General features: G+C 37.8%; 1 protein-coding gene across 8 annotated transcripts in view; it reads left to right on the top strand.

Moving 5' to 3' along the window:
• Nucleotides 1-2,588: 2,588 nt before the first annotated feature.
• LOC146572010 (B-cell receptor CD22-like) overlaps nucleotides 2,589-10,847 on the top strand; it is a 26,845-nt gene continuing 18,586 nt past the window's right edge. For 4 of the 8 annotated variants that reach the window (XR_014892645.1, XR_014892646.1, XM_085276035.1 and 1 more), the window contains exons 1-6: nucleotides 2,589-2,722; nucleotides 5,619-5,963; nucleotides 6,060-6,293; nucleotides 6,486-6,746; nucleotides 9,950-10,210; nucleotides 10,509-10,769. Coding sequence is in view for 6 of the 8 variants with exons in the window: in XM_085276035.1 (XP_085132161.1) it covers nucleotides 2,659-2,722; nucleotides 5,619-5,963; nucleotides 6,060-6,293; nucleotides 6,486-6,746; nucleotides 9,950-10,210; nucleotides 10,509-10,769 (1,426 nt within the window). In the remaining 2 variants the exon portion in view is untranslated. Of the gene's footprint in view, nucleotides 2,723-5,618; nucleotides 5,964-6,059; nucleotides 6,294-6,356; nucleotides 6,747-9,949; nucleotides 10,211-10,508; nucleotides 10,770-10,847 lie in introns of those variants that run through there. The other 4 variants (XM_085276036.1, XM_085276037.1, XM_085276038.1 and 1 more) reach the window with 4 other exon arrangements.

The following is a 10,847-nucleotide window of genomic DNA, read 5'->3' as shown; positions in this document are numbered from 1 at the left end:
GATTATCTAAAGTTTGTTGGAAGAAAAATCTTCATATTAGTGTTGTGGTTTATTGCTGAGTTCCACGATGTGCTTTTGGTCAGGCTTGGTGTCTGCTTCCCCCACAAAGAAAGAAAAACAGAAAAAGAAGATATTACATAATTAGCAAGCGAATAATGCAGAAAACAGAGATTGGAGATGGGGAAACTGTTCTCTGAGTCCACTGAGAGAGAGCTGTGCAGGAAGTGTGAGTTTATCGTGGTGGAAACAAAACAGCAAAGGTAAGAGGGAATTAATGACGATATTTATCAAATGTGAAGAGGTCGGAGAGTGATGAAACCTATCAGGAGCCTCTAGAATCATAATTCAGCATTATTGCAGGTGTGAGTCTCAAACAGAAGTGGCAGTCCTTTTAATTTTTGATCCACTACGTTTTGTAACTTGACCACCGGGTCGGCTTTCTCTACCGAGGGGGGGATCACTGCAGCGCGGATCCCTGAAATAAAAATTCATGTGAGAGATTATCTAAAGTTTGTAGAAAGAAAAATCTTCATATTGGTGTTGTGGTTTATTGCTGACTTACACGACGACCCTTTAATCGGGCTTGTCTGCTTCCCCCACAAAGAAAGGAAAAAAAAATAAAGATATTACTTCTTCAACAGTTATTAACAGAAGATAATGTGAAGGCCAATTTCAATAAAATGCTGAATTCAAATCAGTTTTATTATCATCATATAGCTGTAATATAGCACCAAATCACAACAACATTCCCCTGTTGTTATATAAACATATTTGTTATATAAACACAAATATATATATAAAGTATATATAGCTGTACATTTGCATATGGTTTGATGTGTTACTCTATAAAAGCAAACATGTAACAAATTGTAAGGAAGAGTTTATGATGGATAGGGCCTAAACTGGAAGAAAAAGTGTGTTATTAAATATTGAAAAGGGGGCAGGATTAAATAAGATTATGCTTCTTCCTACTGCTTTTTGAACATTTAAGTTATTTATAATTATTATTTTGTTTTCCTTATATTTTGTATTTTTTGACTCTTTTTTTTCTGTTGTTGTTTTACTATTTTAACATGTTCAAAGTAAATATACAATACCAGCTGTTCACTGTCTATAATAAAGACAGTGAACAGTTAATAGTTAGTATTCCCATGTACTCATATTATATTATGATTATATTAATGTAGCACCAGGTTCTGTAAACTTGTAACAAAACTATCTGGTAGAAACTGAGTACATTTCAGAGCCCTCGGTACTTTGACTTAAATAAAGATGTTGAATCAGTACTTCACAGTACTTTAAATATCAAGCATTTTTAAATACTTCTTAAGTACAAGTATCTGCACTTCTTCATAAGGACAAAGTGTCAGTATTTTGTCGCCTCTGTTGACAGACAGTGTTAATCTCTCTGTTTTGTGTCACATGTCAGATCAATGTGGGGATATTTCACTTTTTCTGACACAGAACATAAAAGTGTTTATCTGCTTGGCTCCACTGATCTGAAAATGGGTTCGTTAAACACTTTTGTTCTTTCAAACAGTTTCAAAAATGCCTCCAAAGAGAAACGTACAGAACCTTTTGGTTTCCATTTCCTCGTCTCTTCTAAAAGACAAATGACAGACGAGTGAAGTCAAATGAAATGGGTTTGATTCTTTCCTCTGACTTTTCTCTCTTAAAGACAAACAGCTGATGTGACAGTACTCACATCATTATTGAATTTTTTCAGTCCATAAATGCAATGATCAGATTGTCAGTGTTACACCTGTTACCACTTGTAACAGGTGTAACACTTGTACCACAGCTGTTCATTTTGCTGATGTTTTGATTCAAACTTGATCTTTATTTAAAGTGAAAACAGAGTTTCTGATGAATTGTGTTGTAACAACTGTTGTTGTGCAAGATGCTGCAGAAACACTGAAAAGCACCACAATAAACCAACTCTGCCAACCACAAGTGTAATATGTGTAGTATGTAACACACACAGAGCAAACCTCTGTGTAACTTGATAATCTGCAAACGTGCATTTGTTGAATTTGTCTGCAATAAAAAGTCGAATCTGTCTCGTCATGCTTATTCTGTCAATATCAAGAGACGGGCAGAGCTCTATTCTCTACTCTATGCTATCAAGGTTATTATGTACACTGTGTTTAGTCAGCAGATCATACGGGCACCTACACACACATTTAAACTATAATGAATATGCAAAGAAGATAACCAGGAATTAGCTTTCACAGTTCATGTGTGCTTTTCTCAGCACTCGTGGTTCAGACCACGCTCATCTTTAACTCTGACCTCATTTTGAGCTCAGCTCTAATTCTGTAAAGTGTTGTGAGTCCATCTCACACACTTGTATCACATCAAAAAAATTTGTTCACAGATTGAAAAAGGCTTCCTGCCACAGAGAGCATCTCCTGGATGACTAAGACGTTGTAAAGAATATCAGACACGCTGTCACTGCTGGTAAAACTGCAGCTTTGCTGTCTTGAAGTTGTATCCACTTGCATCTGGTTAACCATGTATGCAAATAAGGAGGAAGATGAGAGGGTGTCATTTTTTAACACTTCACTTCTGTATCTTAAAGACTGGGATGAGTCGACTTCTGCTTTACAGAAAGGACTGTCAGTTATCTACTTGCATTTTAACGGCTCACACAGAGCAATGAGAGGAGCAGCTATGAGTGTAATAACAGCAGTCAGTGGATTTGTTCTCCTCACTGTGACAGGTTGGTCTGCTGTGAGTAATTCTACTTTGAGTAACCAAATGTGACAGAAAATATAATTCAGACACTGATTTGTTTTCAGGTGAATGTATTTTTCTTCCATCTGTAAAATGATGCTGTGTGAAACATCGTCTGTCCTTACAGCTCTGCAGCTCCAGCCTTCTGTCTCCATTCTTGAATGTTTTTCTTTGCACTGTTAACACTCAGCAGTTCAGAGTTTTACAGTCTAATCATTTTATCTGCGTTTTATTCCAGTGCCATAAATCTGGACACTAATGATGTTTGGGTGAAAGACCCAATAATTTAGTCTAATTATTATAAATCATCTGTCGTCTTAGATTCACAGAATCTATTTGTTGTGTTTCAGTGGATTTCCTCAGGATGAACATGGCCGACGTTTATCAGTGTGAACTGTTTGTTCCTCTTTTTGTTTTCATGCTGACAAAACCCAGACTATCAGTCTCACTTCACCTCTTTCCTTTTTTCTTTCTCTACATAAAGACCAAATTGTAAAGTCATGGCTGCCATTGACTAAGTGATAGTGACACTACAGCCACTTCAAGCTGCTCTGTAAAATGAACGAGTCATTTAACGTTTAACAAAACTTTATCTGTGAAATGGAAGTTTTTAGCTCGTTACACAGAAAAGCCAACATGTAACGTCCCCATATGAGAACATGTCTCTGTGTCTGTGTTTGTGTCCTTCTTTGTGGTTCTGCTGAAGTGTCTCTATGTGTCAGTGTGTCTCTTGTTATATAAGTGTGTTTGGGTGTAATTTATCCTAGAAGTTCCTTGTGTAAGAAATTGTTAATTCCATAGACTACATTTTTATTTTTTATTCTTTACCCTTTAAATCAGAATGAGGTCCAACTACTTTTATCTGTTTTATTTATTTATTATTTTACTTTCTTTTTAAAATCCTGTCCTGTTCTCCTATGTTTTCCATTTTATTTCTGTTTATTGTGCTTCATTTTGGTCAGCAGTGGATGTTTTAAGTGTGTGCTAGAACTCAATTTGACTAAACTACCAAAATACTCCATTAGGCTTATTTTGGGTCTAACCACTGCTCTTCAGTAGTGCTTAGAGTACTACAGTAGTGATTAGTGCCTTCCTGTTTTGGAGTGTTTCTGAGTTAATAATTGATTATCTAAAATGTACCCTTTCATAACAAAAACTCTGATACTGACTGTGTAAGAATCTATATCATTGCAGTGACGGGCATGTCACTGCAACCCCCTCTGGCTTTTGCTCCACGGCTGCGGGGTGACCCTTGGGCTCTCCTCAGCTCTTTCATGGACAGTGGCACAGTTGTCCCTCCAATTAATGTCCCATTAAAAGAGCTATAAATGTAATAAAAAGAGTACTTTAGGACCATGGTTGCCTCGATTTTTATTTCTTTCTTCTTCTTTGTGGTTCCGTTCGTCGCCACTCTGCCCGTGTAACCAGTATGTAAGAAAAATAACAAAAGATGGCCAATTTTAGAAACTTAAGGAATGATAGGAGCCAAGAGGATGGGTAACCACAAGGAAAACACAACCACAAGATGTTGAAACTGCATCTCGTTGTATTAAAATATTGTAAGCTGTATTACAACCAACAACAGTAGCGAATACAGCGTGCGTGCACGAATACCAAAAAAATATAATAAAGTAAAATGAATTCAGACCTGGGTCTTTTCAATGTCAGTGTTGTCCAGTTCAGGCCTGTTGGGTGATCTGGGCACTTTACTGGTGTGAAACCAGTCCAACAATCAACGTATGTTTTGCACATTTTGTTCTGCCACAATCGGACTGCAAGATTCAGTTCCATATGAGCTGTGCCTCACCATCCATCGCAATGGAAGATCATCATTCTTCTGTTGATTTCCAGAAGGTCTGTGGAAGTTCTCTGTGGACTCTGTTTCTTGATATCCAATTTAAAAAAAACTTACCAATGCAAAGCACCGTGTATTCACAAAAAACAGGTTTCCAGATGTAGCAGCTGACCGAACAGACCTCAGGCTTCAGCCGCTATCCAGCCTGAATAGCAACAACATTCCTTTAGCATTGTAGGTACACCTTTAGCGGGTGTAGCGCTAAGCAGCTTTACCAGTGTAAACAGACAGGAAACAGCTAAAGGCGGGACAACAAATCCGATTGGTTAAAAATGAAATCGTCCATCAAGGTCAGAAAATAATGATCATTAAACACAACAGAATATATAACAAAACAAAAAGTAACAAGGCTTTCAACCCAACGATAACTTACTTTTATACAAGTTTATACAATTATTCAAAATTTAGTTGTGCTTTATTTTTTTTGTTTCTTTTTCTGATTTTGAAGATTTTAGACTGAAATACATTAAACTACATGAGCAATAATTCCAACAAAGGTTTCTACTCTTATGCGTTTGTTACTGTTACACGTGCTTCTCCTCTCCCATGTCCTCTCCTGTCTCCATCATCAGTGCTAACCATCTCCATGCTGCCTTCACTCTCATACGATGGCTGAAATATGTTTAAATTAATTTCAAGCTCATCTTACCTTGTGCACAGAGCAACAGTGGGTCAATGCAGTCAACTCTAGCAGCCTGTAACTTCTACACATTTACCTTTATCATCAGCAAATCATTTTTCATTATAGTTTGTTTTATTCTAACATTAAGTGAGAGTCTAATTATCTGACAACAGTAACTGCAGGTTCTCATTACACTCGGTCTACAAAGCAGCTGCTCTCACTCAGTTCCTGCCGTCTAATGTGAAGATCAGATGAATCTTTAGCTGAAAATAAAAACCTGCAAACTTTGTTTTCCATGACATGAAGCTGAAAATGTAGCCTACAGAAAAATACTAATCCAAATGAGTCTGTTTAATTTTTGTTAATCTAACTTTATTTTTTGTTATGATGTGCTCTGTGTTACAGTCGTTCTGGGTCAGTATGGCTGGGGAGTGACTTACACTTCTACTCAGATCTGTGCTGTAAAAGGATCCACAGTGGAGATACGCTGCACCTTCACATACCCATCGACTATAAATGGAATAAGAGTTGACAAAAAATTCTGGTTCATCAGAGACGAAAATAAGGAACCTGTGGACCTGAAAACAGAGTCAGAGTACAGAGATCGTGTTCAGTATGAAGACAACGACTGCACTCTGAGAATCACAGACCTGAGAGAGAGCGACTCAGCCGAGTACAAGTTCAGATTCATAACAAACGATCCAAGAGGGAAATATTCTGGTGTACCTGGAGTCACTTTGACAGTCACAGGTAAAATAATTTTCAGTGGAAGTAACTTTAAACATTTATAAGCTTTGCAGTATGTTGAGAGTTTGTTTTAATATAATATCTGTTGTTTGCTCCCAGGTCCACAGCTCCAGGTACATGTGAGGAGATCAACAGTAAACTCTTATTCTAACTGGAAAGAGCTGACATGTCACAACAACTGTCAGCTACCTGATCAATCTTCCTACATCTGGTACAGGAATGGACACAAACTTTCATCAGACGAACAATATTTACAGCTGAACACATTTGATACTGTAGACAGTCTTTACTGTGCTGTGAAAGGATATGAGCAATTCCCTTCTCCAACAGTGTGTGAGTTCACTACTTTTTGTTTTATTAAAGGAATTATATTAAATTTTTCTTTATTTACGGGAATGTGTTTGTATGCTACTTTAGTCAAAATCCTTTCTTTTAGGGGGTTTACAATGTTTTCTTTTTAGAATATAAATTTTTTTAATTTGTTTTTTTACGACCATGTCGTCATTCTTATGTTTCCTCCTCCAGATGCTCCAAAGCTTCCCTCTGTGTCAGTGAGTCCCTCTGCTGAGATAGTGGAGGGCAGTTCAGTGACTCTGACCTGTAGCAGTGATGCTAACCCAGCAGCTAGTTACACCTGGTACAAGGAGGATGTCATCAACCCTCTCATTTACCAAAACCAACATTTTTTCTACTCCATCCTGCCCTCTGACTCTGGAAAGTATTACTGTACAGCTGATAATGACCTGGGACAAAAGAGATCTGAAAGCAGAACTATTGATGTGAAATGTGAGTAAAATACATTTATAAGCTGTAAAGACTTTTTGAAGAGCTGTGAGACTGCTGCAGGAATATGGAAAAACTTGAATTACATATCACGAAGACCATGTTTGCAGTTTTTAGAAATACTGTTATTCTTTTTATTTTCAATGGTTGAGTGTGTGAGCTGAACTATTTTTATGCATTCAAATAGAAAAAAAAAACAGAATTCCATGATTAGAAAATGTCATAAACAAATTTTACATGTTTTCTATTCATAATAGAACATAAAAAAATATCAGCTGAGAAAATGTACGATTTAAAGAGTACAAGTAAAGTATTTGTTCATTCTGAGTTTCATGACAGTAACACAAGTCCAAAAATTTGGATGGGGCCAACAAAAGGCTGGAAAACTAAGAGTTACTAAAAACATCTGGAGGAACATGTTGCATCAAGTTAACTGGTAACAGTCTCGCAACATGTTTGGGTATAAAAATAAAATCCGAGAGACGCAGTTTCTCAGAAATAAAGACGGGCAAAGGTTCTTCAATCTGTAAAAACCTGTGACTACAAATTGTGGGAATTTTACAAAATTATCGTCCACGATTTTATGTTTTAAGACTCTGGATATCTGACAAACTACATTACATGATACCATCAAATATTGAGCGAATCTAGAGAAATCTGTGTGCATAAGTTGCATTGACTGAGATGAATATTGGATGCCTGTGATATTCAGACCCTCAAAAAGGTAAAAGTGTCTCTGCTCCAGATCTTTTGAAAATGTGCTGCTGTCACTGAATTCAAAATATGCTTATTAGTTTGCAGAGTTTGGCTAACCTTAGCAGCACAGACAGAAGTTGGTTTCTTCCAAGCTAGCATCCACTCCTTTATGCCGAATGAGACTGCCTTTGCCAGTGGGCTGTCATTTGCTTCCTTTCCTGGTTCTCCTTTACATCCTTCCTTCTTTTTGGATGCTCAGTCATCGGTCAAGAGTGCAGCCCAGGTTACTGGCCAGTGGGCTCTTCATCTTTGAACAAGTAACTGCCATTATATATTAATACAATAAGAAGACCACAGACTAGAGTTTAAGGTGACTAGCAAGGGCAGCAATATTTCTAGTTGGTCATATCACTAATAAAAAAAAAGTGTGTAGGGTATGAATGCTGGGTATTCCATCCAGCCTAATGCAGAAATTAGTCAGCTTTATGCTTTTGAAAATTGGAGGACAAATGGCAGGATATGTTTTATAATCTAAGATACAGTGGCTTGCAAAAGTATTCGGCCCCCTTGAACTTTCCCACATTTTGTCACATTACAGCCACAAACATGAATAAATTTTATTGGAATTCCACGTGAAAGACCAACAAAGTGGTGTACACGTGAGAAGTGGAACGAAAATCATACATGATTCCAAACATTTTTTACAAATAAATAATTGCAAAGTGGGGTGTGCGTAATTATTCAGCCCCCTGAGTCAATACTTTGTAGAACCACCTTTTGCTGCAATTACAGCTGCCAGTCTTTTAGGGTTTGTCTCTACCAGCTTTGCACATCTAGAGACTGAAATCCTTGCCCATTCTTCTTTGCAAAACAGCTCCAGCTCAGTCAGATTAGATGGACAGCGTTTGTGAACAGCAGTTTTCAGATCTTGCCACAGATTCTTGATTGGATTTAGATCTGGACTTTGACTGGGCCATTCTAACACATGGATATGTTTTGTTTTAACCCACTCCATTGTTGCCCTGGCTTTATGTTTAGGGTCGTTGTCCTGCTGGAAGGTGAACCTCCGCCTCAGTCTCAAGTCTTTTGCAGATTCGAAGAGGTTTTCTTCCAAGGTTGCCCTGTGTTTGGCTCCATCCATCTTCCCATCAACTCTGACCAGCTTCCCTGTCCCTGCTGAAGAGAAGCACCCCCAGAGCATGATGCTGCCACCACCATATTTGACAGTGGGGATGGTGTGTTCAGAGTGATGTGCAGTGTTAGTTTTCCGCCACACATAGCATTTTGCATTTTGGCCAAAAAGTTCCATTTTGGTGTCATCTGACCAGAGCACCTTCTTCCACATGTTTGCTGTGTCCCCCACATGGCTTGTGCCAAACTGCAAACGGGACTTCTTATGGTTTTCTGTTAACAATGGCTTTCTTCTTGCCACTCTTCCATAAAGGCCAACTTTGTGCAATGCACGACTAATAGTTGTCCTATGGACAGATTCCCCCACCTGAGCTGTAGATCTCTGCAGCTCGTCCAGAGTCACCATGGGCCTCTTGGCTGCATTTCTGATCAGCGTTCTCCTTGTTCGGCCTGTGAGTTTAGGTGGACGGCCTTGTCTTGGTAGGTTTACAGTTTTGCCATACTCCTTCCATTTCTGAATGATCGCTTGAACAGTGCTCCGTGGGATGTTCAAGGCTTGGGAAATCTTTTTGTAGCCTAAGCCTGCTTTAAATTTCTCAGTAACTTTATCCCTTCATGGTGTTGTTGCTCCCAGTATTCTCTTAGACAACCTCTGTTGCTGCACTCAGACCAAAGGGGGCTGAATAATTACGCACACCCCACTTTGCAGTTATTTCCTTGTAAAAAACGTTTGGAATCATGTATGATTTTCGTTCCACTTCTCACGTGTACACCACTTTGTGTTGGTCTTTCATGTGGAATTCCAATAAAATTGATCCATGTTTGTGGCTATAATGTGACAAAATGTGGGAAAGTTCAAGGGGGCCGAATACTTTTGCAAGCCACTGTATATGAACACATGTAAGAACCGTTACAAATGTCTACATCGAAATCTCAGTAAATAGTGATATATAGTTTGATCCGATCATTTCCACTTTCAAAAGTGTGTTCATACAAATATTTGAGACATTTCTTTAAATAACAGACTGCTTTATCCAACTGAGAACATCAACTGCAGCTTCTCATTACACACAAAGCAATTCTTCAAAGCAAAGCGGTTTCATTGAGATTCCTCTAATATTGAAATCAAACAAGTTTTTAGCTGAAGAAAAACCTGCAGACAGTTTTAACTGTGCTGTGAAAGGATAAGAGCTTTTCCATTCTAACAGTGTGTGAGTTCACTTCTCTTACTCCTTTACTCCTCAATAAAGCTGATTTGTTTCGTTTTGGGAAGTTTACAATGTTTTCCTTTTAGAATATAAGCTATTAATATTTGAAAATTTGGTTCTAACTATATATTGTATATATTGTAATTACATATTGTATGTTTCCTCCTCCAGATGCTCCAAAGCTTCCCTCTGTGTCAGTGAGTCCCTCTGCTGAGATAGTGGAGGGCAGTTCAGTGAATCTGACCTGTAGCAGTGATGCTAACCCAGCAGCTAACTACACCTGGTACAAGGAGGATGTCATCAACCCTCTCAGGTACCAAAAACAACATGTTTTCAGCTCCATCCTGCCCTCTGACTCTGGAAAGTATTACTGTACAGCTGATAATGACCTGGGACAAAAGAGATCTGAAAGCAGAAACATTGATGTGAAATGTGAGTAAAATAAATATATATTTTTAAGTACATTGTCTTAGTTTAACATGTGGTATGTTTTCTGTGTTCTGATGATTTGCAAAACAATATATTGTATTTGTATTTTATTTATATTTTACACAATTTTGTCACACTTTTTTGGACTAAAGGTTATTTAGGATTTTTTTTTTGTTCTGTGAATGTCTTTTAATAAATATAACACATCAATGTACTCTTTTACGTATGTAACTTAGTTTTTTCATTAACAGTGTGTGTGTAAGACACTGATAATTTACATTAAACTCTTATATATTAACAGATGCTCCAAAGCTTCCCTCTGTGTCAGTGAGTCCCTCTGCTGAGATAGTGGAGGGCAGTTCAGTGAATCTGACCTGTAGCAGTGATGCTAACCCAGCAGCTAACTACACCTGGTACAAGGAGGATGTCATCAACCCTCTCAGGTACCAAAAACAACATGTTTTCAGCTCCATCCTGCCCTCTGACTCTGGAAAGTATTACTGTACAGCTGATAATGACCTGGGACAAAATAAATCTGAAAGCAGAACTATTGATGTGAAATGTGAGTAAAATAAATATATTTTTTAAGTACATTGTTTTAGTTTAACATGTGGTATGTTTTCTGTGTTCTGATGATTTG

This window comes from Mchenga conophoros, linkage group LG6 (genome assembly GCF_057382185.1).
Source record: "Mchenga conophoros isolate Kocher_MC1m ecotype Shallow Benthic linkage group LG6, M_conophoros_male_GT1.1, whole genome shotgun sequence".
Lineage (NCBI taxonomy): Eukaryota > Metazoa > Chordata > Actinopteri > Cichliformes > Cichlidae > Mchenga > Mchenga conophoros.
Note: the sequence above shows the minus strand (reverse complement) of the source record. Positions and strands in the feature narration are given on the sequence as shown.